Source organism: Penicillium antarcticum (genome assembly GCF_028974205.1).
Source record: "Penicillium antarcticum strain IBT 31339 chromosome Unknown utg000004l_segment0_segment0, whole genome shotgun sequence".
Lineage (NCBI taxonomy): Eukaryota > Fungi > Ascomycota > Eurotiomycetes > Eurotiales > Aspergillaceae > Penicillium > Penicillium antarcticum.
Genome location: NW_026695302.1, coordinates 617343 through 641415, shown reverse-complemented (window position 1 = coordinate 641415; position 24073 = coordinate 617343). Strand labels below are relative to the sequence as shown.

The following is a 24073-nucleotide window of genomic DNA, read 5'->3' as shown; positions in this document are numbered from 1 at the left end:
CTAAAATATTTCTCAGTCCAGAATCTTTCCAATGGCACAATCTTTTCTTTCCCCATTCAACAAATAGAAGTCAACCAATTTATTCGCAATGCTCTCTCCGAGATCTCTTTGTATAGTCCTCGCTCGATCCACGTGAAAGGCTAGACTTTTACCGCCCTCAATGCCCCAATCACCGTGACGGTATTCCTCACCGCCTCCTACACTTTTTTTCTTTTTTCTCTTTTTTTTTGGTTCCTGGCCAAAGTTCGTCTTATATAGTCCTCCGTTTGACCTTTTCTTCCTTTGTGTTGATCCGGTATCCTGTCATTATGGCTAAAATCTCCTCCAAGGCTTCGGCCAAGGTATGTTGCTTGCTCGAACAATTTGTAGAATCGGTCTGACAGTGCATTCCACAGACTCCTAAGAGCGCAAACACAATTCCTCCCCAACTGATCGCCTCCGTTGCTGCTTTCCTCGCCGAGAACTTTCCTCAGACCGCCGCCACTTTCACCAAGGAATTGAGCCAGTCGGGCAACAAGAGTGACAACAAGAATGTTTCCTCCCTTCTCGACCTTTTCCAGGCCTCTGCCGTGAAGGCTGCCTCTACCAGCTCCGAGGAGTCGGACGTTGAGATGGGAGATGCCAAGTCTTCCTCTTCTTCCTCTTCTTCCTCTTCCTCTTCCAGCTCGGATAGCTCCAGCTCGGACAGCTCCAGTTCTGACAGTGACGCCGACGATGAGGACGACGACAAGTCCCCCGTGGCCCCCGTCCCTGCCAAGAAGACCTCCGGCGTGAAGCGCAAGGCCGAGTCCAGCAGCGAGTCTAGCAGCTCCTCTTCCGACCCATCTTCGGAGTCTGAAGATGACAGCCCCAAGGCTAAGAAGGCCAAGGTTTCCCCCAAGGAGTCACCCAAGAAGGCCACCAAGGAAGATTCCTCTTCCTCTTCGTCTTCGCCTTCGTCTGATTCCTCGTCCGATTCAGCTTCCTCTTCTTCTTCGGACTCTTCCTCTTCCTCGGAATCCTCCAGCTCCGAGTCTGATTCCTCCAGCTCTTCCGACTCCTCCTCCTCCGACTCTGATTCTTCCGACTCGGAAGATGAGAAGAAGTCCAAGGTGGCATTGAAGGCTGCAAAGAAGACTCCCCTCCCCGAATCTGACTCCGACTCCGACTCCGACTCTTCATCCGACACCAGCAACACCCTCGAAGCTGCACCCGTTGTTGTGGAGAAGACCGTTACGTTCGAGGCCCCCTCTTCCAGCGCCAGCCCTGCTCCTTTCAACGGCCAAGGCAAGAAGAAGCACACCGGAGCCCGCCCTACCCCCCTTGCCCTGCTCAGTGAGCTGCCCCACGACCACCCCTCCAACGACTACATGTCGTACGCATACGCAGACCGCGCGTTTGCCGATCTCTCCGTGACCCGCGGCAAGGGCTTCACCAAGGAAAAGAACAAGAAGAAGCGTGGTTCCTACCGCGGCGGCCCCATTGATATCACTGGCGGCAAGTCTTTCAAGTTCGACGACTAACCGACTGGTTCCTCGCTTCATACATTGCATTCGCTATGCCATAATCCTTGGTTTATCTACAGTCCTCAGAAATTCTACCACCAATTCTATGAAGGAATCCCCCCAGCCTGGCTTCTGTCTTGGAGAGAACTTCGTTTTTACTTGGTCACTGCGTTGCGCAGAGCCCACCAAAACCAACGCTTGCTGCGGTGGAGACCGCTGGAGATAGATTTTCATATACCACACGCGTATTTTCCCCTTGATACTTTTTTCCGAATTCACTCAGCACGGCGCACATGGAGCTACGGAGAAGGCTGTTGGGCCCAAATTCTTTTGCTCATTTAGCTTACAATCAAAAGTTTGGGATCTTTTTCTCTCTTCAACCCTTCTCTTCTGGCTTCCGAGTATATCTGTATATACATATCTATATATGCATTCACTCAATTCGTCCAGCCTTAGCAAACTCCACGTACAGTGTACAGAGTACGTGCATATCAAAGAAACCCAAAACAGACACATCAGATTTCAAGCTGCACCCCATAGCTATCCCCTTTAACGTATACCGTTAAATCTTTATTACCATGGACGGCAAGGTTTCAGTCGTTTCCGTCTTCATCATCTGTCTTCCTCCCCTGTCTTCGTCTATCCTTGTCTATCCGCTTCTCACACCGCTCCAGGGCAGCAGCACGAGCATCAAACGTCGGCTGCAAATATCTCTTTTGGATCCTCCTGGCCTCCTGTATTTCCTTGTCAAGCCTCTGCTGCTCGTCGTGCACTTCACGAAATCCAAGAATGATTTCTTGTGACAGCTGACGCCTTATGGCGTGCAGCTCGTGCAGCAGCTGTGGTCTGTCATCATGATTCGACATATTCTAATATTCCTTTATATTATTCTCGTGCTTTGGCTTCATATTGTCCAGTTTGTGAATTTTGTCACGGTTGTTGACAGGCTGTGATAGCTGACTACTCGCGGTAGGGAACGTATTACTAGCTGTCGCACTGGACGGTGATGATGGTATACAGGCCTGCACAGGGGTTTGAAGGTTAACTCATGCGTCACAGGGCAAAGTCTCGAAAAGCCGTGCAATAAAGTCGTCATCGGAATCCTGGAAGAGTAGTTTTACCAGAGGGTCTGGCCGCACCTTGTATTCAGTAGTACATTAAGGGAATAGTACATCAAGGATTAAGAATGTACAGATAAGTTTTTCTAAATCCAACGATCAAAATCAATCGTTCTCGCTAAGAATTGTATGATCACCGTTCTTTTACTATGCATGAGGATACCCAATCCCATCGACATCAATATCAAATCAGTCCCTCCTCCTCCAAGCCCCAGCCTCCTCCAAAGGCTCCCACCTCGAATCCCAACAACCCCCATCCTCCCCACCCTCAACATGAGAAGACGGAATCTCCCAAAACGCCCGCTGATTCCTCAGCTTAGACGTAATAGTCGTAGTACCAACACCGTCGACATCGGGACGCTCATACCCAGCCAAATCAATTGCATCGCGCGTCACATCAGATGACGGCCCCGGTCCGGTATTTAGTCCCAGACGGAGATTATCCTCGTACCATCCCTTCCGCGGTCCGGTTAGATCATCTGTTGATGCGAAATCTAGACGTACGATGCCGTCCACGATGCCGGCGTAGATTGTTGGGGAGGCGGGGGATGGGGTTGACATTGTATAGATTGGACCGCGGTAGGGGAGGCGACGGCGTCGGGGGTTTTGCTGGGTTGGTGGCAGGGGTGCTGGGTTAGAGAGGAAGACTGAGAAGTCTTTTTGGAGATGGAGGAGAGAGTTAGAGGCGTTTTTGTTATTTGGATCTTTGCCGTTGGTGGTGGTGGTGGTGGTGGTGGTGGCTTTTGGTTTGTTGGTATGTATTTGAGATGAAGTGGGTACTTGTGTATCGAGATAACTGTATGTATTACACATGCGCATGTCAAAAATCTTAACCACTGCGTCACCGCCGGCCCCGGCTAAAAAGTGGTTATGTCCGAATGTGTGGAGACTGTAGATTGGATTGAGGTCTGTTATGTCTTTGTAAGCCACTTCGTAGGGTCGTGGTGAGCGTAGGTCGTGCAGTCGGACTGTGTAGTCGTCCCATGCGGCTAAGAAGACTTCACCCGGGGGACCGGCGAGGGGGTGGGTGTTTAGAGGTTCGATGGCGCCGATGTTGGCTTTTCTTGTTAGGGCTTTGAAGTCGGAGTTTAAGCTGTCGATGCTGATTGTTCGGTATGGTGAAATGCCGCTTGGTGTGACTTTTGAGATGCATAGGGATTCTTTGATGTCGCCTGTTGATACTGCGACTAGAGATTGAGATAGAAGTTTTGAATATTTGTTTCGCAGGGCGCCCTCTGTGCGGAGCCATGTGAATGGTTCGACTTCTTCCTTGTCTGTTGATATGTGGTAGAGGGCGATGGCTCCGTTGTCGAAATGGGCTGCCAAAACTGGTTCTGGATCATCACTTAGATCTGTGTTGTCCAGCTGGAGTCCATATGTGAGGAGGTTTTTTTTGTAGCTGTGTGTTGCATCATTCGGTGAAATTGTAATGTGAAGGATGTCACCTCGGATTCGACCAAAGATAAGATGCTCAACATCGGTCTCATGGCTGTATTCCGGCTTCGAGGATAGGAGGTGCAGAGAAGAGATATCGTCATAGCTGCTGACATCCTCAACATCATTGAAAATGATCCACTTTTCTTGGGGATGACCATCAGTCTGTTTGATCCGCATCACCAGCTGGTTGGCAGCACCCCAGGCGAGTACCTCTTTCCTATCCGCCCAACCTTTCCCATTCCAGACTTCATACGAGTCAATCACAGGCCGATACCCGAGGGTAGGGTTGTCTGAGCGTGAGATGTCGTGACAACCGATCTTGGTGGCAGTTTCTGATGGCACAACGAATCGGCCGATGACGGCCTTTCGGTCCAGAGCCCGAGACCGAGAAGTCAAGACCTGAGCTGCATCTTTCCAATATGGCGGTGTCTCAATAGTTGGGAACCTGCTTTGAACAAAAGCTCGGAAAATCCTTGAGTCTTCGGCGGTGATAATCTCGTGCAGTCGATGACATGTCTGAGACAGGTGGGCTAATGCATTGGCAGTTGGGAGATATGTTGCGATGTGGTATATTATCTCTGATGGAAGATCAGACAACATATTGAGTGCTAATATGAGGTGCAGTTGCTGAATGAAGTGTAGGACTTTTAGATCATCCTGATCGTTTTTTGTTAGGCCGCCACTGTTGTGTTTTAACTTTGTTCAAGGACGTGTTGGGGGGGGGGGGGCAACAGGGTATGCAGCAAATAATCGCATCAGACCAATCGCAAGCAGGTTCAAAGAGTGACTCATGCGACAATTGTTGATCGCGTGAGGACATGAACATTTTGATAAACAATTGCGGGCTGGTAGCTATGACGTAAGCATATAGCGGCCTCGCTTGACGTTCTTTTTCTCTCTCTATAGAAGCGATACATAGGGCTAATCTTTGATTATTGGAGTAGCAGGGAGAGTCACAATCATTGAATCGTATATCAAGGTCCAAATATCATCATATTGTCAGACTCGCGTCATATATAAATTCGGCCAGTCTGTATGCGATGCTCTTATCTCTTATCTATAATCGCGGGGAAGGTAATAAGGCAATTCTCGTTGGACAAAGCGTTCAAACTACAACGGCCCCCTTGTTCGAATACAACTCTATCTCCAAATATCTCCAAGCGGGGAGAGTTACCTAAACATTGGCCGTCGGCAAACATCGAGACGAATCGGAGTGAGTTAAAAGCCGATATGGGGGAGCTAGGGTAATCTTGCAATTAGGGATCACCCTCGGCACCACCTGTAATACACGGATGGGGTATACTCCTTATCTATCCCCGTCAACGTTAGTTCTCTCAACTACACTCAACTGCAACTACCAGCTGAGAGACCAGCTCAGAGGGAAGGACGACTTTCCTTCTATTCAACATGACGTTGTCAATCACTACACTGGCTATAGCATGCCTGGCTGTTCTCGCCATCTATAAAGTGATCATTTACCCAGCCTTCCTATCGCCATTATCCAAGATTCCCAATGCTCACTGGAGTGCCTCCTTCTCCCCGGTATGGATGCTCTGGAGGCGATTCACAAGCCGGAACAACAGAACCATCCAAGCAGTCCATGAGAAACTAGGTCCGATAGTTAGACTTGGACCATCCGAGATCTCCATCAACTGCGTCGACGGCGGAATCAAATCTGTCTACACTGGCGGCTTCGAGAAACATGACTGGTACCCACGAGTCTTCGGTTCATTTGGGTGAGTCTCAACCTATTCCCCATACCAACAAGATGAGTAACTAACCAGCCACAATAGAACTGTGAGCATGTTCACCATGACGGGAAGCAAGACCCACTCCAACCGGAAGAGAATGTTATCAAATATCTACTCCAAGTCAACCTTGCAGACATCTCCCCATCTGGGCGTTGCATCCAATGCAGTCATCTTCGACCGTCTGCTACCTCTTCTCCAAGAAACAGCATCATCCGATAAAGACATTGACGTGCACGACCTAAACCAAGGACTAACAATGGACTTCGTCTCATCCTACCTATTCGGTCTTCAAAATGGAACGAATTTCCTTCAAGATGAGTCCCTCCGGAAAGGCTGGCTCCATCTATATCTATGCCGAAAACCGTTCGAGTTCTATGCCCAGGAAGTCCCCTACCTAGATGGCTGGCTGAGACGTATCGGCCTCCGTGTGATACCGAAATACTGCGACGAAGCAAATGCACACCTCGACGCGTGGGCTTTAGATCTATGCGACAGGGGCGATCAATTGATGGCGTCAACTGAGCCGGGCGTTGAACCCAGTGTATACAAGCAGTTGAAACAAGCTCTAGACAAAGATTCCGCGAAGAAAGGCGTCGCGGATGTTAATAGAGCTCAGCAGCGACTTGATATTGCATGTGAGATGTATGATCAGCTGACAGCGGGCTTTGAAACCAGTGCTGTTGGTCTTACGTATTTGCTTTGGCAACTTTCTCGGAATGAAGATGTGCAGAACCAACTTCGTGATGAGTTATTGACTCTCAATCCTCCGATTTCTTATCCGAAGTCTGCGGAACTCCCTTCCGCCAAGTCGATTGATAACCTTCCCTTCCTGGAAGCTATTGTGACTGAGACGTTGAGACTGCATGCTCCCATCCCCGGTATTCAACCTCGAGTTACACCATCTCCGCCTTGTACTTTGGCTGGGTATGGGAATATTCCGCCTAACACTAGAGTGAATGCTCAAGCTTATTCTCTGCACCGCAACCCGGAGGTTTTCCCTGACCCGGAGAGCTGGCAACCGAAGCGGTGGTTGGTTGATGAAAACTCAGCCGCCGAGCTGGATGAGCGACGTCGGTGGTTCTGGGCATTTGGTAGTGGAGGGCGGATGTGTGTTGGAAGTAATCTGGCATTGCAAGGTAGGTCATGGACAGACGATGGACCCAAAACAAGAGGTTAATATCTGCTGAACAGAGATGAAGTTGGCCGTCGCGGCGATATACACAAATTTCCGCACGACCATTGTTAACGATGACAAGATCGAAGCAATTGATGCCTACACCGTCAAACCACAAGGCGACAAACTGATCCTAAAGTTCGAAGCAGTATGAAACCAGCATGACCCCTCGCCCCTTCTATTACCCAGAATAAGCCTGAAATAAGAATACGATCAATTGTTTTGACGAGTAATCCCACATCCCACAGAGTAATATACTGTACAAATGAGCACAAAGCCCAAACCCATAAGCATCCAACTCAGAACTCTCCCAAGGGGATTCAAGGGTCTGCAAAAAAGTGTATAGAAAGAATAACCCAATAACTCCAGATGGACAGCTCGCTTCTGCTGCTAAGCCCCCGATGCAATACCGAGGACAGACGTCCGAAATAATCATATTTAGCCCAGGACACCATCCTTCTTGCGCGGGCCGACGACCTTGGGGTACATCCTCATCAGGTGGTAGTTAACGGTGTTCTTCTTCTTTTCCTGGGATTTCTGGATTGTGCGGATTGCGCGTTAGTGGGAGAGTTCGGTTTGGGTTGGTGTGGACATACCGGTGCGTCCATGCACTTGCGCAATTGGGCTTCCAGAGCAGCGCAGCCTCTCGGCGCCGTAGCCGGATGAGGCCCAGCAGTCTATTGAGGGGAGAGTATGTTAGTGACTGTGTATAACTTTTACTTTTGACACTCCGTGTCTTTGATCGTCTGATTGCGACGTAGGACGACTGGAGATCGACGTTCCTAGCGGTGCAATGTCCCCGGGGGGGGGCACATACTCAACATGGAAGACATGACTGTAACGCAGGGATTCTGCTCATTCTGATTCGGGCGGCGAACACGGAGGTGGTTGATGGTGTTCAGACGCATCGGGTTGAGCCGGGTCGAAAGGGAACCCTTAGGCGCCATAGTGGGCAATTCTGAAGTTCGGCGGAACGGCAGCAAAGAGAATAAACGGAGCAGCAGGAGGCAAGATGCCTTGAAGGATCGTGGACGGGATTGACGTTGAGAAACTGGCGCCGGCGACGGGAAGTCTTCGACAAACAAAATCCAAGTTTTGACTCCGCGGAGGTGGATGAGTCAGCAGTTCATCGGCCACCGAGATTCAGGTATCTTGCCACTTCTTTGTTCTTGTTCTTATATCTGTACATTATTTTGGAGTTTTGATAGCTTTGTTAACGCAAATATGACTGGCAGATATGTCTTGCCAACGCGGCTCCGAGGTGTTTCGTCAGTAGCCACCTTGAGAGCTTCGACAGCTCCTTTGTCTTTGTCCGGGCGATTCTCCGCAGCTTGTCCTCGGAACCAGAGCTCAGCGTCTACGGTCAAGGAAGAAAATAAAAAGAGCAAAGATGAGACTGAAGAGGGAAAGGATAGTGCGATGACGCGCCGTTTGGCCCAGATGACCGAAGATGCCATGTTAGAAGGTGGACGATCAGCGCGTCGTAACATCGAGCATGCCGGTTTTTCGGAAGAATTGAAGAAACAGTTGGAAGAGCGAGTAGCCGCAGCTTCATTCACGAGCAACTATGCTGCAGCTCACTCTATAGTAAATATGCCAGTAAGTAAACCGCCGAGTATACAATCGATCACTTGTTAACCCATACCCTATTACAGGCTGGTGCAGGCCAAGGAACAAGGGAAATGGCCGCTGCTCCTGCATGGACAGGACAAGAACAATTGGAAGATACAACTCTACGCATGCTAGACGACGCAAGCAAACCAATCCGCATGCCCTACAAAATTCCCCAACCAGTCAACCTCCAACCAGCCCCAAAACCAAAGAAGTCTCGTGGCCACCGCTTAGCAGAGGCGAAGGAGCGCACATCCACTTATGCACTGAGCCAAGCACCCGGCTTCTCAGAAGAAGAGCGCGAGAACATGCGCCACCAAATGCGCGAGAACCTATCACCCGGCGCGCGAAGCATGCCCATCTCCATCTCAGGTTTGTCGTCACTAGCAGACGAACGAATCGAAGACGCCATCGCCCGCGGCCAGTTCAAGTCTATCCGTCGCGGCAAGGGCGTCAACACCGAGACGGATCATAATGCGAACAGCGCTTTCATCGATACAACCGAATACTTCATGAACAAGATCATCCAACAACAGGAAATTGTACCGCCATGGATTGAAAAGCAGCAGCAATTAGCTTCGGAAACGAGTCGCTTCCGCAGCCGTCTCCGGGCAGACTGGAAAAGACATGCTGCCATGTTAATATCCAGCAAGGGCGGATCCCTAGAGGCGCAAATGAACCGCGCAAAAGCATACGCAGCTGCCGAAATAAGGCTAGCCGAGAAAGCCAAGCTGGAAGCTTCGCTGAGTGAAGAACAATCCGTTTCTGAGATCAACACCGATGGCCGGATAGTTCACAAAGCCGAGGCATCCTCGTCGTCATCTACAGCCAATGAAAGCAGCGAAGAAGCGTCTGAAAATCTTGCTCCTCTTCCTCCGTTACGGGATGCGAATTACCTTGCTATCGAGCGTGCTTATCATGAACTTGCTGTGAAACAGATCAATTCGCTTGCGCGTTCGTATAACCTCCAGGCTCCGCCTAGTGCTCGAAAAGCTTATCTTAATCTTGAACGAGAACTGAAGGCCTGCTTTGCAGAGGTAGCACCTCAGCTGGCAGAAGAGATTAGACGTCGGGCGACTGAGCGTGCTCGTCCTTCGTCGACTGTTACGCCGGCTTCTAGTGCATTTGGGTCTTTGGGTATGGCTCAGTCTGCGCAGGTTCGTGATGAGGACAAGGCGAAGGGGTATGGGATGAAGGAATTGTGGAGGGATTTATTCTCCAAGTCGTGACTGTATTTCCTTCTTGCTCTTCATACTGTGTACAATATTGAGGTTGAACCGGCTGGATAAGGGTAAAATATTGATTGATATACTCTCCTCATCTCTTTTCACGTCCGGGGTATTTGTGCTTGCATAGCAAAGTCTTAGAATGTGCCCCAGGTCTCACTTCTCAAGATAATCATATAATTCAAGCAAAAGCGTGCCCATACATGGAATCTCAAGACTTCAACACAGGCTCTACCTCCATACATGAGTCGCCAACATGCAGAACGACGAACCCATAGTCGCCAGGCCCCATAGATTCAGCAACGTTCTTCAGTACAGCCAAGTCCACGCCGTAAGCCGTCATAGCGGCCTGAAAATCCTCATAACTCATAGACCCAGGAAGACGAGTACTGCTGGCAGTTTTGCCAACTTCATTGTCCCTAATACGGGTCCGCGGTCTGGTCCTGTACACCAGGTAAAGCAAAAGTCCAATTTTAAAAAGGAGGATTACCACAAAGACAATAGTCAGGTCCCCAATAATCATCATGCCAGCATTGAGCCCCTGTCTTCCTGTCGCAACACCTGGGATTCCTAGGACGACAAAGGCGGCACTGAAGGCAAATTCCAAGAGGAATTTCATGACAAGAAGGCGGAGCGAACGCCGGTATTTAGAGTCCATAATGTTTCGCAGCTGTTCAGGCATGAGGTTGTGGGCTTCACGTAAAAAGATAGCACGGAGCGCCTTGCAGACAGAGCATAAGAAGAGGTTCCAGCCGATGATCAGGAACACAGAACCCACTGCGAGCGCAACGGACTGATCGAATCCCGCGTACATCCCAAGATAGCCATGGGTCGGCAGCCAGTTGTCAACTGGTGGAGGGCCCCTGACGCCGAGGAAGGATTCAGTCATGATATAATCGCCTCGCTTTCGTAGTGGAATAATAAACTGGTGCCAGGGAATCTTTGGCCAGCCCCCTTTCGGCCAACCCGCTTGCTCTTGATCAGAATCGCCGAATGGGAGGCGTGATATGATTTCAACGTTTCCGACCCAGATCTCGTTGATGGCGTTTCCCTGGTCGTAGAAATGTTCTGACTTCACCCCGTGCACAGCGGAGACCTTGGCCCCCATTCAAAGGCCGAGCTGTGGAGAAAGAAATGGATTATGATGATTCGTGTTGGACTAATGTCTTATATCGATGCGGATGAGTGATAGTAGAATGTTCTGATGTACGAGATGAGAGATGAGAGATGCGAGGAAGGGAAATGAAGAGCGCGCAGCCAGAGAAGAAGTCACAGAGAGAGAAGGAGCCTTTCGAGGCCGACTTCCCTTTGGGTGACCACGTCACTTTTCATCATCTCATCGCAAGAAACATCCGTTTTCACACTTTCTGATCTCATTTGAATGGGTTGAGATGGCCACAATTGAAAATGGATTCCCAAACCTGGGAGAGATTCTGTTGAAATCCTACATCTTGGGATTCCGACGTAGATGTGAGGTTAGCAATGAAGCCCTAAATGTTGATGTTGATAGACAGTGAAGAAGTATACTCGATGCCAAGCCTTGATCACCTCAGCCGATCCTCGTGCTGTGAGTGGCCGCCGCCAAGTGACGATCGTGCATGAAGGCGCGTATTTGCGACCAACGACAGGCGCAAACTCACTGATGCTCGATGTTTCTTCACTTCGTCACATCCTATAAGCTGCTCTGATACGAAACCCCTCCCCTGCCGCCCCCATCACTTTGGAACATGTATCACCTCAATCCCTCGAGTGGGATTCGTCTGAGGCTTCGACATGTCGATCAAAAGTGACTGCACCTGCTCTTAAATTTGTTCTTTTCTCTCCTCTCTTATAAATCACACGGGTGCCGGAAATGAATCCCTCCCCGGTTGCCTTTTTTTTGCGTTTGTCTTTTCTATTTCTGCATATCACCCCGGTCCTAGGGGCTCAAAAGATCCGACGTGCCCAACCTGAACCAGATGCTCCTCGCATCGTGAATAAACCACTCCTCGCAATTCAGATTGGGAGTATCGTTGGCGCCTACGTGATCTTCGTTGCTGTCCTCCTAGCTCTGCTTCTGTTCGTCGGACGTCGTCTACGTCGGACAGTCCAGTCCTCCAACTATACACTGCATATGGAGATGCTAAAGCCTGTCAGACCGCCTGTCAGCATGGATCCCAGCCCAATCTCGCCTATGTCGCACAACCTCCCCAGTCCTAAATCCAGTGGGTTCAAGTCCTGGGGCTCATTGCACAGAAGTACCAGACCTTCTCAGCCTTCTGTCAACGGCAGCATGTTGACCGTCGATGAGTCTATCGTCGCCACCGACCGGCAGCGTGCCCAAGATGAGATGGAGATGCTGTATGCTGCTGTCATGGAGCACGATGCCAAAAAGGCCTCAGCCCCTGATGTGTCCGGGAAGGAACCCGAGTACTATGCCCAGTCCCCGGACAGCCAGCTCACCAATCCATTCACGGATCGTGGCTCCCATGGCTCTGACAACTCACTGGCACCGTTGAAATCCCCAACAAAGGGATTCAACAGCTCCCGCCTGTCAAAGCTATTCAACTCGGGCTCCCGTGCGAATCCAGATCCGAGCAAGGTGCGCTCCCCGCGTCTGGCCCTCCGCAAAATGGCCATCTCATCCCCAATGGCTTCGCCAGCGGCTGCTACTCCTCAAGCCCATGAGTTTGATAACCCACCACTCTCACCGCGGATATATAATCCCGGTCCTCCGCCAGTGGTGCCAAGACAGCAGCAGCCGGCAAGCCAACAACCAATGATGCAACAGTCCATGCTCAGTCCAATCAAGCCAGCCCCTGGTCGTGCTCGTGCACCGGCACCTCTAGCCCTAGCCACTGCATCGCCGTCATCATCTCTTCCCTTCCGTGAGGCCTACCCACCACAAAGTGCCCCAGCAACCAAGACCACCATTCTGGAACGACCCGTCAAACCCCGGACGGGCCCGGTTACCGGCATGGCGACACCATACAGCCCATACATGCCCTTCACACCTGTAACCCCCTTCACACCAGGGCGTACAGTGACAAAGCGCCAGCGCAAGCGCGAAGAGCGTAGCAATGGTCTGCAAGTATTAAACGAAGACGATTTGGTCAAAGGCGACGATGATATCTGGGGATGAACAAATTGTACGGAAATCGGCGTTGCAGTGATTTTAACCTAAACTTATAGCCCACGGGCAATGTTCACACACATACACTGGCTGTATATTCAGTCCCCTTTTTTTCATATCTAACATGACATATCAATGAAATCTAACGTTAATGCCCATTCCACCACCCACACCTATACTATGTCCATCTCCATACCATCCCCGTAGCGCATTGAAATCACATCTTCTCCCTCAAATGCTCATTCCCCTGCACAATAGCATCCGCATAATGACTCCTAGCACCCGCCCGCTCAAGCGCCAAAAGCGCCTGAATCGTACAACCCCTAGGACTAGAAATGCTCTCCCGCAGCACAGCAGGATGCGTCCCGGCCTCAAGCGAAGCAGTCAATCCCCGAATCCCCTGTAACACAATCTCCATCGCATCACCCCGTTTTAACCCCTCTGCCACACACCCATCTAGCAATCCCTCAATGGGGAGCGTCAGTGCCGCAATCGATGCGCCCACAAGCACGGTTGCTAGCCCTGTCTGGTTGACGGGGAGATATTTTATCTTTCCAACCTGATTGAAGATCCATTCTGTGATTTCGATCATTGGCGCTGGTGTGTTTGGTGATTCTTCGAGGATTGTCATTGATTCGCCGTATTCGGCGCCCATGTTTGGGATTGCTTTCATTATTACTGGGTCGGGCAACTTCTGGCTTTCGCCTTCTGATCTAGTTGCAGTTGAAGCTCCAGAGCTCTGGATGATCGAGAGAAGATTGTTAGCACTTTGTCCGGCAAGCATGCTGATAACCAATTTGCCGGCCAGGGCTTCGCGCACACCATTTTCGCTGAGGACGTCGTCCGCCATGAATGGTTTGCAGCCTAGGATTATAACGTCCGAATCGCGCATTGTCTGGACGTTTTCTCCCGAGACAATTTCTACTTGGTGGGCATTGTGGCTTGGAATGGATGATTTGAGGCGTTCTGCGGAGGATGCGGTCTTTGTGCAGGCTTTGAAGGTTGTTATTGGTTGTTTGGTGGTTGAGGTGTTTTCTTGGTTGGCTGGGAATGCGGAGGTTAGGATGCCGTTTAGGACGGCTCCGCCCATGTTTCCTGGTGTTTGTTAGTCCTGGATGTGGAATTGGGTTGTATAGATTGGGTGTTTGGTGGGTATTTACCACATCCGATGAAGCCTAGGGTTTGGCCTTTGGACATTGTTGTGGACTTTGAGTTTGTCGAGGTGTTTGGGGCGAATTGAGGTCAATTGAGGAGAAATTGGAGAGTTGGGGAGGGGTTGCCTTGTATGGTCTCTGAGTCACGGGTCTCGGGTGATGCATCCGAGGGGGTCGGTGGTTGGTGCCGATGTTTCGGTTCTGGATATCTGTATAGGCAACTTGATACATAAGATGATCTCCATTGGAGAGATCTAGCTATTTCAATGGCGCTGGAAGAGTGAGGAGAGACAAGGGACATGATACTACTTTCTGGCGTATGATACATCGTTCTACTGGGAGCACTTCATGCTATGGCAATCAGTCGCGAGCAATTCAAACATGATGGCCATGAAGAAAATGGTAAGAAAATAAATGCAACCAAATGCTGATGATTCGTTACTCGTAATGATCTCATTAATGCGACCCTCAAAGAACAGGCGCTTCCCAGAACTCGCGCTTAATCTTCATAACAGCAGATTGCTTATGCGGGAAGCTCACCTCGCCTTCTTTGTAGAAGCCAGCTTCCTGGAGGTAATTGATGAGCCTGAAGAGAAGAGGAAGAGTCAGCATAACGAAGCAGAACACAAGAACAGAGAGGGATGGAGGAAAAACATACTTAAGATTATCAACCCTAGGCTCCAAAACCACCACCTCGGTGCGCATATCAGCCAAAAAACAATGATGAACCAAAGCACTCAACCAAATCGCAACCCGATGCGCACCTCGGAATTCCTGCTCACCAACAAGCAGATGAATTCCCCGATCGTAGTTATCAACCCGGTCAAGCAAACGACCCAGCGGATCCTCCTTCACCCAATAGATCTCAAAGTACCCAAATGGCTTCCCGTCCCAACATCCAATAACAGGGAACTTATGCTTGCTCGTCAAATTCGCAAGCAGGAACTTTTCCTGAGCGGATTTCGGTCCACCCTCTGACCACATCGCCTCGACGCGCGGGACATTCATCCACCTATGCAGGGTGTCCACGTCTGAAGAGACATTCTCGCAGAGGTGCTGTTCGATACTTATCACGGATGATGTAACCGGTGTTCCTGGGCGACTACCACTCGCACTACCGGTGCCGCTACCACCCTGGCCCGCGTTTGGTTGTGTCATGGGCACAAAGGGAATCCGGAATGAGAGGTACTGGCTCACGCTAGGAATATAGCGCACGTAAAAGACCTCGCCCTGGTGCGGTGGTTTCGGTCGCACAGGGTGTCGCACGCCGTGCGTAAAGGTGTATTGGGTTGGAGCGGGCGGATAGTATGTTGGCAGGTGGCTTCCCGACGTGAAGGGGCCTGCCGAGGTGAATGATCCTACATTTGCAGTGTGGAAAGTTGCTTCTGTTGGCGCTAATGTTGTTGAGCTTTGTAGGCCGTCCAGGGTTGGGGATGGGGATGCTTGTCGTGAGTGGTATGGTGTCAACGACGGAGATGGTGAGCCGGGAGCGCGTGGTGTCAGAGTAAAGAGGAACAGACGCGGGTCCAGTTGCCAGAAGCTGCGGCGGCTGACGAACATGTTGGACCAGCTGCTTGAGTCTTTTGTTTCGATTGGCTGTAGGCCTACTGAAGAGTCCTCTGTTGCTATTAGGCCCATTCGCTCGAGCTTCTGGAGCAGGTTTCGGCCTTTAAAGATGCCTTCGCGCTTGATGTTGACGCGCCATTCGCCTTTTGGTCGTCCGCTGTTTGGTGTCAAGCTTGACGCCGCTGTCTCGAGGTGCAGGTCTGGTTCTGGTTCGTGGAAATACCACCACATGGTCGCCCACAGCATCATGGCGATCTGGCGAGTGGGCGACGTAACGGGCTTGAAGTCACTCGAGGGTGGGTTGACTATATATGAGATGTAGAGCGAATCGCGGTTCAAGGTGGGGGTGGTGAAGCGCGTAATGTTATCGTCATCGTTGGCGCGCTCATTACCTGAATTTGAGACTTTGGTCACATCTTTCGGCTTCTCAGTGTGTATAATGATCGTCCATCCCGGTGGAAAGGTGGGGTTCTGCTGGACGTTGAAGTCGGTGGATTTGAAGGTCACTCCACCAAAGACTGGCGAGACAGTAAAGGTGAGGCCATTGGGCAAGTTGCAAGTGGTGTATCGCATGGTGAGGTGGTTCAGAGAGGAAGGGAAAAAAAAAAAGAAAAGAAAAAACCAGGAACAGGTCCTTCTTATTCCTTTGGCTTTGGCCCCTCACTTGCGGGGAATGAACAGGGACACAGCTGATAAAGTCTCTCCAATATTGAGGAATGAATTCGTAATGTGAAGGAGAAGAGTGGGAAAAGGAAGTCCACCCTCAGTCCACACTCTCGAACTCGTCCGATCTTGGACATGGATGACGCATAACATCAGCCCACGCGGAGAGAGCTACCTCATTAAGGTACTTTTGTCTTTTTGACTGCTTCCTTGTACCTTATGCATAGCTATTATTGATATTCTCTCTACTGTTGATATTTTATAGGGTGCTGTTTCCCAGTTTGTTTGTGTGTTCTCGTATTACTTTTCTACATAGCTCGGGCGCTATTCCAACGGCTCGCAGTCGAGAATTTCTTGGCACATTATAGACCAATAGACATGAAGCAATAAACAAGCAAAGGGTATTCTAAAAGTCCTCCACTGTGGTTCCCAGCTTCCGCTCCCGCGCCAAGCGCACCAAATCTCCGCCGGTGACCAGATCCATCAATCCAAGGCCAACCGATTTGTAGATCACATTGCCGCGTTGCGACCATTCGCGCAAGCTCTTCTCCTCATCTACTGTCTCGGCTTGTCGATGAGCATCACGAACCATCAGCAGTTCACCTAGTTCAACAACCTGTTTCGGCTTGATTCCGGCTTGGATAATCTCGCCTGCTTCCTTGACGGCTGCGTCGAGACTGTCAACTACAACCACACCACTGCGGTGGATGTGCTTGTGGAAGTGGCGATGCGGCGGCTGCACGTTGACCTCGTCCCGGAGGATATCGGGGTGAATCTCGGCCATGTGGGCCTTGTATGACCCAATCGCACAGATTAAGCGGCCCTTTTGGCGGCCCTCGCGCGAGGTAATGAATTCCGCAGGGAAGAGCGGCTCAGGCGAGGGAGTGCAACAGAAGATCGCGTCGGCCTTGCGCACATGCTCCTTCAAGATGCGACTGTACTCGCCGAACTCGCTGCTCATCGCTGAGAATTTGATGTCTCGGCGCCATTCGGTGTTCTCGGGCGCGTAGATGTCACGCAAGAGCTTGGCGGCACGGTCAAAGGAACGGTTCACAATGTATACTCGGCGAATGTCCTCGCCACGAAGAACAAGCGCCAAGCGGATGTGCCAATAGGCCTGCGTACCTGCGCCGAACACCAGAAGGGTGCGCACCTTCTTGCGCTTGTTGAACATCATCAGCGAGGCCAGGGCCGTGCGGAAGGCTGTCAACTCATGCGCGTTGATCAAAGCAAACGGCAGACTTTCGCCGTCCAGTAGCGTCACACTGCCGCGAGGCGATGTGTCACGAGTGCCTGTGCCCGGCCAAGCGCCAAGTGTTTTGGAAATGCTGCCGGTCACATTTTGCTGGTTGACACATCCAGTAAGCAGGGTTGAGCTATCTGTGCTGCTTCCCGTTGTGACGGAAGGGCTGACTGATTTGTCGTCGTCCTCTTCCTTATCCTCATGAGAAGAGCCAACAGACAAATCACTCATATCAGAGGAGATTGAAGCCACTGAGTCACGGAATGAGCCCCGCTTGCGGGCCGAGACCTGCTCTTGTTCTTGGACCTCGATGGCGTCACGTTCAACAGCACAACCGGCAGTGCCCCCGTCCTGCAGGGAAATCATCTTGATGCCAATCGTCTCGCCCGTAGTAGCGGGCATGAAGAGTGTTGTACAACCATTGCGACGGGTGATAGCGGTTCTCTGGGGCTGGAAAGCCGCCGAACAGCCCTTATCCTGGGAACCACTGGAGTATTCACGTAGAGCTTCGGCAAGGTTGCGCTGTAGATCGACAACCTCGTCACGAGAGAGGGAGTGCAGCAGAGTGCGGAGCTGCGATCGGGAGAGGACGGTAAGAGGCATGAGGGCGATTTGGGAGAACGGAAGGTTGAAAAGGAAAGTGATCTGGGATGGAGTTCCAGTCAGTCAAGCGCCAAGATAAGAGTGAAACAGCGCGAGACCTGATCTATTTGCCCGCCACAAAAAGGCGTGGGCCCTAGCTTAAAATAGGTCGGGCGTTCAGCAGCGAAATTGGCCGGAGATGACGACTGTGAGGTGGGGGAGGAGCGGGGTGATCAGCAAAGTGATGAATCAGTGTCTCTTGACAGGATGTTTGGACAGCAATAAAGGTCACAAGAGAAGTTCATCAAGGGCAAGTACAAGTGTAGATTGAACGTCAGGTCTGTGCCCAAAGACAAAATCGAGACTATCGCAACCGGAGATCCCTTCCGCATTCGGCAGATGAAGCCAAGCCCAATGCGGAAATCTGTATATCATGATGCCTGAGGCCACAATCTGATAGACGTAGGGCTGCATTCACGCTATTGTTGCTAACTTATGGGGCTACATTGACGTTTTATATATAGCGGAGTAAATAATTTATATTATTATCACGAAGGACAACCCAAGCCTTTTTCTAACTACGTGAACGGATGAAAACATACCTTGACCAACCAATAGCCGAGAAAGTAGTATATTGCGCATTGATATATAAGTGACAAAAGTTTGACAATCTACACACATAGTAGATCTACCCTCAAAAGTCTCCACCTCTTTCAATGCCTTGGCCACCGTATCAACCAACTGCTCACAATCCTTCAACCCAACACTCATCCGCAGAATATGCTGCGGCACCCCATACTTGGGGACCTTCTCCCGATTCCAATAATTAGCCAACTGAACATAAGGAATAACAAGCGTAAAGTTTGTCCCAAAGCTTGATCCTTTGCACACATCAAGTACATTATAGAAATACTCTGCACTCGCCGGATTGTGGAAGATTATACTCAGTACGTTACCGTATCCTCCTTCCTTTCGGCGGAGGCATTCATATGTTGAGGCTGTCGCTGCGGTGGATGGGTGGTGTACCGTTGCGATAGCTTTATGTTTGCTAAGGAGCTCCACCAGTGGCCGTGCATTGGCGTTGCATTGTTTCAGGCGCCAGGTCATGTTTTGGCAAATTTCATTTAGGGTAAAGGTGTCCAGCGGGAAAAAAGATTCTTCGTATTAAATGTATCCTATTACTATAAATAGGTAGAGAAGTATATGACCCAAGAGCTCAGAATTGAGACGTCTCGTTCAAATTGAATAGAGTAGTGGGGGAAATGCTGACTGCATGAAAGTAGCAGTGTATCGGATTCTATGATATAAGACTTGCCATGAGTAGTATAGCAAAACAGACGTCTTTCTCTTCTTTAAACCATTTCTGTTTTCTCCCGTCCTAATTTTCATACTACCCCTAGTGGCCGACCTAGTTCGCAGATCGGCTGCCAGTGTCGGGTCTCCCTCTTCAATGGTTTCTTGCCAAGCATTTCTGAATCCAGCCGTCCATTCCAACAAACAAAATAGATGCGTATAAGGATGATATAATATTGACACCAATATGACCAAATTTCTTGTTAAAATATGATAGATGACAACAAGACTAGGTGTGGTCATACTGACTACAACCACTGACGTTTGGTTGACGGATCAGTACTGGAACGGGGTTGTGACGAAGGTTTTCCGTTCTATCTAAATTACATACGAGTCAAAATCTAGGGCCTGAAGCCCTCAGCAGCCTAACAATTTGTTACTCTTCTTTGTCGCTCCCATGTCCAAGTGACATAGTACGGTAAGGCTGTCTCCACGACTTTGCTAAACATGCGAACTCCCATGCAATCCCAATGCTGTGCAATGATCACTTTCACCCATGTTGTGCTCATGAATTAGTAATTCGAATGACGCTACGATGATTTTAAATGTCTATCATAAGGAGAATAGAATTACTTGGATGTCCAGACCTTGGTAAAGCATTCAATGGTGAATTCTGAAAGTCTCAATGACATCCTCATGGTATGACGAGAACATCGATTCATCATTAACTCATTAAGTTTGCGATGATCTAAATTTTGAGTCATATACATCATGGAGCTAATAATATAACTATGAAGCGTTTCTGAAACTGTATTCAGATTATTCCTCGGTGTTAAAGCGAAACGTACATGATACTCTAGCATCAAGTCCCTTATTTTTTGATATTGACCTCAATATGTTAGCTGGACCAAGACAGCCCGCGCCTCTTCGTCGGATCATAACAGCTCATGATTCCACAAGCGGTCGAGCTATTTTCAGCAACGCTATTGGGGAGCAGGTATCGTTTACTGGCTTCCCGGTCCCGCCTGGCAAACCCACAACATCAGACTATGCTCTGGTCTATAACACAAGTACATTTCCTGTACAAGGGCTTTCTCCTCCAACTTCTGCAACTCCTGAGTCCAAAGCCAATCTTGACATCAAGCACTATCACTCCCAGCTTTTGGATCCATCGCCTTTGAATCCGCCAAACGGCACCTCCTGCACGATTATTGAGGTACCTCCAGGTTCAGAGGTACCGATGCACCGAACAGCGACCCTCGACTATGGTGTCGTGATTGATGGCACTACAGAGTTAATCCTTGATTCCGGCGAGAAAAAATTACTGAAGAAGGGTGATGTATTTGTTCAACGAGGTACGGCTCATTCTTGGCGGAATATGGCTGAAAAGAATGACATTTCTGGTGTTTTACGTGTCTTCTTCGTGTTTCAACCTATCGATCAAGTGCGACTGGAAGGCGGAAAGGTTATTGGTCAGGACTTGAATCTGTCTTTGCGTCAGACTTAAAGTTATGAGTAGGGGATGGGGGTATCACTCGAACCGCAAAAAATTGAAGTAAGCCACGTTAGGTCTGTTAGGTCTCGTCAATTATTTAGTTTCAGAATCTTGAAGAAAAGACCCGGTTTTATGTTTTTACGGGTGTATTCATATCATCACATCATTTCAAGTATGGCAAGCAATGCCTTTCTTTCTCTTCAAGCCTAGGTATAGTATAAAAAGAGATCTTTATTGTGGACGTCTCTATTCAGCACACATGTTACTGGAAGGATTGCGGGGAAATACCCATCACTGTGAATTTCTAGGAGGTCTTTTCTGAGCTTTTGTTGTAAAAGAAACAGAATAGTGAAGGTATATGACATGCTCCCTGGATTCAAGGTGAGTATTCTCAAAATATCTTCGATATTTACTGCAATATGATTTCAAAAGGTATATTTTTCACAATTTTGTTGTTTGAGCGCCCAATCTATAACGAAAAAGAAATGAAACACGCAAATAGCATTTGAACTTGTTAAGAAAAAAACTTTTCTTCAGCATAGTGAAGCTCAGAGTACTGTTAACGTAGGAGCTCCTGGTGCTGGAGGAGCGGAAAACTGTGTTTGGACAAAAACCTTCTGCATACCCTGATGGCGCTTATTGAATAAGTCATACACCGTCTCCATATCCTCGAGCTTGAACCGGTGGGTGACCATGTGCAGGGGATGGATCTTCTCCTGCTGAATACACTTCAGGAGGTCTTTCCAATATTTTTGCACAGGAGATTGTCCATTGCCAGTGAGACGGATCCCAGTTTCCATCAAGGAACCGATGTTAAAGTGGTTACACTGCATTCCGACGTTAATAATGTCTTACCCTAGAAAAGGTACCACATACATAGCCGGCATATACACCCGTGACACCACAGCGCCCGAACGCTCGGACAGAGGTAATCATCTCGTTGATCAACTCAGAAGTATCCGCTTCCATGCCTAGCATTCTCTCGAAGTAATGAGACCATCCTTTCGTATACTCACCGGAGGCGCACTCGATCGCCACATCGGGTCCCCGGCCATCACACATTTTCTTCAGAGTTGAGGTAACAGATTCGCCCGCTGGGAGGTTCGTATACTCAACTGTCTCGAGCTTAGGTAAAATTTTCTTGACAAAGCCTAGTCGCCATTTTCCATCACCACCATCAATAAGGATAACTCTATCGGCACCATTGAAAAAGCTGAATTCAGCTGCCATTTGTCCAACTGGACCAGCTCCCCAGATTGCCACAGTGTCACCCTTCTCAACCCCAGTGTCGACAACGGCGTTCCAAGATGTTCCTAGCACATCTGAAAGGTAGAGTCCTTTTTCATCAGGGACGTCGTCGGGCAGCTGAAGAAGATTCACGTCACCGTAAGGGACGCGAACAAATTCCGCCTGCCCACCGGCAAAGCCCCCCGTGAAGTGGGAGTATCCAAACATGCCTAAGATCGACCTTAGTATGATAGCTTCACTAAGATAAGCATAGCCGATGGAAGAGGAAGCATACCAGCTGTTCGACGCCCATAAAGTTTAGCGGGAGGCTTGCTCGAATTCGTCCGCTCACACATTGAGGACAATTTCTTCTTGCAGTAATAACACTCCCCACAGGCAATTTGAAACGATGCCACAGCGCGGTCGCCTACTTTAACTTTCTTAACTGCCGGTCCCACACTTGCGACAATACCGCAAAACTCGTGGCCGAGGATATCACCTTTCTGGAGATCTGGGATAGCCTCTATAAATCGATAACGAATACCGCATAAGCAGATAGATCCAACGATACTTCGCCAACTGAAAAAGATTCCCGACATACCGTGGAACAGGTGTAAGTCACTCCCACAGATAGTGCTACCGGTCACCTTAAGTATGATATCGCCTTCATCGATGATCTTCGGGCGAGCCGTCTCCACTATGACAAATTGTATAAGCAATAAAATATGAGTCGAAAGAGATTGACATGAAAGTCGTGATGGGCAGAGTCACTAACCAATTTTGACCGAATTCTTCCCTTGCCAGGTCAAAGCTTTCATCTTATGGCCTAGTTCCCCATAACCCTGACTCCCATAGTTGCTGACGTCTGTGGTGACCGAGGTAGGCATTGTGAATGTTAATTGAGGAATTCTGCTCGAATCGATCTTCTGAAGATAATGATGTATTTTCGTTTGATTAATTGGTTTTCGGCCAGACAACTCAAGGACCAAATTACCGAAAGGAGGGATATATATCTCTTCCTGGACAGCGCATTTTCGGGGTTTCTGACATCATCCTTCATGTCTCCGTGTCTACATCACCATGATTGTATCTCAGCCAAACCTATGAAGCGAAGGGGCGAGTTCAGATTGTGAATCTCGTGTCATCTTGGCATCATACACGTCATTGGCCAGGTAGATTTTAGTGAGAAGCTTCGTCTTTACGTGAATCTAGACTGGCTGGGACCTATATGACTTCCACATTATAAACTCATTGATGGGAATGGACCTCCGAAGGGCCTATAGGACCACAGTAGGCTCTTGTCCTTTCAGTAGGCCCACATATAATTGACTGCCAGTAACATTCAACGACCGGGATTGTTCGGGAAAATCCAATTACTGACTAGTAATCCAATTCCACCATGCTTTCCGGTAACAGGTATAACGAGGCCTGGCAGGTGATGGTGGGTCACTCAAGAAAGACCAGTCAGCCTGATTATCCGATTCCTTTTTTCTGAGGGCTCACAGGCCAAGAGGCATTTATAGGGGTTTCACAAGTAAGTTTACGGAAGTATTAAAGCAGAGGCAGAATAATAGTGACTATAAGCCACTGCCCGATTTAGAGTAGCCGGTCCACGTGACGAAGGTCAATTTGAGTGAAATAGAACTTGGCTTGAACAATTACTAGGATGTATATGCTATTCCTCGCAGAATTACTCTGCTAGTAAATATTGCCAGGCGGAAACTACAATTGTACAGTTTAACCTGACTTCTACAGCTCGATAGTTCTTGCGATGTAATATAGTTGATCTTGAACTATATGCAACTATAAAGGTCACTTATTTTAAACGTAGAATCTGTATCAATCAGCTGGCAAAGCCACTAGATCAGATATGGAATTAGAATCCCTACTCATTCCACAGACTTGAAGATTCGATAGAGAGGGCATCAGTCCAATGA

At 49.2% G+C, this 24073-nt stretch overlaps 13 protein-coding genes across 13 annotated transcripts; 6 read left to right on the top strand and 7 right to left on the bottom strand.

The window, feature by feature from the left end:
* Positions 1 to 308: 308 nt before the first annotated feature.
* N7508_004210 (nucleolar and coiled-body phosphoprotein 1 family protein) lies at positions 309 to 1502 on the top strand (the record flags this gene model as incomplete). The annotated part of the gene is made up of 2 exons (XM_058462276.1): positions 309 to 341; positions 396 to 1502. The coding sequence occupies 2 exons, from the start codon at positions 309 to 311 to the stop codon at positions 1500 to 1502; spliced, it is 1140 nt and encodes a 379-aa protein (XP_058320901.1).
* Positions 1503 to 2062: 560 nt separating this feature from the next.
* N7508_004209 (uncharacterized protein) lies at positions 2063 to 2287 on the top strand (the record flags this gene model as incomplete). Its single annotated transcript, XM_058462275.1, has 1 exon — positions 2063 to 2287. The coding sequence occupies one exon, from the start codon at positions 2063 to 2065 to the stop codon at positions 2285 to 2287; it is 225 nt and encodes a 74-aa protein (XP_058320900.1).
* A 504-nt stretch (positions 2288 to 2791) lies between these two features.
* On the bottom strand, positions 2792 to 4639 carry N7508_004208 (F-box protein; the record flags this gene model as incomplete). Its single annotated transcript, XM_058462274.1, has 1 exon — positions 2792 to 4639. One exon carries the CDS (start codon positions 4637 to 4639, stop codon positions 2792 to 2794), a length of 1848 nt encoding a protein of 615 aa, XP_058320899.1.
* Positions 4640 to 5446: 807 nt separating this feature from the next.
* Positions 5447 to 7118, top strand: N7508_004207 (cytochrome P450; the record flags this gene model as incomplete). Its single annotated transcript, XM_058462273.1, has 3 exons — positions 5447 to 5775; positions 5833 to 6926; positions 6982 to 7118. 3 exons carry the CDS (start codon positions 5447 to 5449, stop codon positions 7116 to 7118), a joined length of 1560 nt encoding a protein of 519 aa, XP_058320898.1.
* Positions 7119 to 7402: 284 nt separating this feature from the next.
* Positions 7403 to 7911, bottom strand: N7508_004206 (mitochondrial 37S ribosomal protein mS37; the record flags this gene model as incomplete). The annotated part of the gene is made up of 3 exons (XM_058462272.1): positions 7403 to 7501; positions 7561 to 7641; positions 7807 to 7911. The coding sequence occupies 3 exons, from the start codon at positions 7909 to 7911 to the stop codon at positions 7403 to 7405; spliced, it is 285 nt and encodes a 94-aa protein (XP_058320897.1).
* A 277-nt stretch (positions 7912 to 8188) lies between these two features.
* Positions 8189 to 9804, top strand: N7508_004205 (DnaJ family domain-containing protein; the record flags this gene model as incomplete). Its single annotated transcript, XM_058462271.1, has 2 exons — positions 8189 to 8563; positions 8620 to 9804. The coding sequence occupies 2 exons, from the start codon at positions 8189 to 8191 to the stop codon at positions 9802 to 9804; spliced, it is 1560 nt and encodes a 519-aa protein (XP_058320896.1).
* Positions 9805 to 10012: 208 nt separating this feature from the next.
* N7508_004204 (uncharacterized protein) lies at positions 10013 to 10909 on the bottom strand (the record flags this gene model as incomplete). The annotated part of the gene is made up of 1 exon (XM_058462270.1): positions 10013 to 10909. One exon carries the CDS (start codon positions 10907 to 10909, stop codon positions 10013 to 10015), a length of 897 nt encoding a protein of 298 aa, XP_058320895.1.
* A 744-nt stretch (positions 10910 to 11653) lies between these two features.
* N7508_004203 (uncharacterized protein) lies at positions 11654 to 12922 on the top strand (the record flags this gene model as incomplete). The annotated part of the gene is made up of 1 exon (XM_058462269.1): positions 11654 to 12922. One exon carries the CDS (start codon positions 11654 to 11656, stop codon positions 12920 to 12922), a length of 1269 nt encoding a protein of 422 aa, XP_058320894.1.
* Positions 12923 to 13130: 208 nt separating this feature from the next.
* N7508_004202 (pyrroline-5-carboxylate reductase) lies at positions 13131 to 14110 on the bottom strand (the record flags this gene model as incomplete). The annotated part of the gene is made up of 2 exons (XM_058462268.1): positions 13131 to 14008; positions 14074 to 14110. 2 exons carry the CDS (start codon positions 14108 to 14110, stop codon positions 13131 to 13133), a joined length of 915 nt encoding a protein of 304 aa, XP_058320893.1.
* Positions 14111 to 14535: 425 nt separating this feature from the next.
* Positions 14536 to 16206, bottom strand: N7508_004201 (GNAT family N-acetyltransferase; the record flags this gene model as incomplete). Its single annotated transcript, XM_058462267.1, has 1 exon — positions 14536 to 16206. One exon carries the CDS (start codon positions 16204 to 16206, stop codon positions 14536 to 14538), a length of 1671 nt encoding a protein of 556 aa, XP_058320892.1.
* Positions 16207 to 16702: 496 nt separating this feature from the next.
* On the bottom strand, positions 16703 to 18142 carry N7508_004200 (putative proline utilization protein PrnX-like; the record flags this gene model as incomplete). Its single annotated transcript, XM_058462266.1, has 1 exon — positions 16703 to 18142. The coding sequence occupies one exon, from the start codon at positions 18140 to 18142 to the stop codon at positions 16703 to 16705; it is 1440 nt and encodes a 479-aa protein (XP_058320891.1).
* Positions 18143 to 20309: 2167 nt separating this feature from the next.
* Positions 20310 to 20921, top strand: N7508_004199 (cupin domain-containing protein; the record flags this gene model as incomplete). The annotated part of the gene is made up of 1 exon (XM_058462265.1): positions 20310 to 20921. The coding sequence occupies one exon, from the start codon at positions 20310 to 20312 to the stop codon at positions 20919 to 20921; it is 612 nt and encodes a 203-aa protein (XP_058320890.1).
* Positions 20922 to 21457: 536 nt separating this feature from the next.
* Positions 21458 to 23023, bottom strand: N7508_004198 (zinc-dependent alcohol dehydrogenase; the record flags this gene model as incomplete). The annotated part of the gene is made up of 5 exons (XM_058462264.1): positions 21458 to 21736; positions 21786 to 22366; positions 22432 to 22659; positions 22738 to 22833; positions 22912 to 23023. 5 exons carry the CDS (start codon positions 23021 to 23023, stop codon positions 21458 to 21460), a joined length of 1296 nt encoding a protein of 431 aa, XP_058320889.1.
* Between the last annotated feature and the right edge of the window lie 1050 nt (positions 23024 to 24073).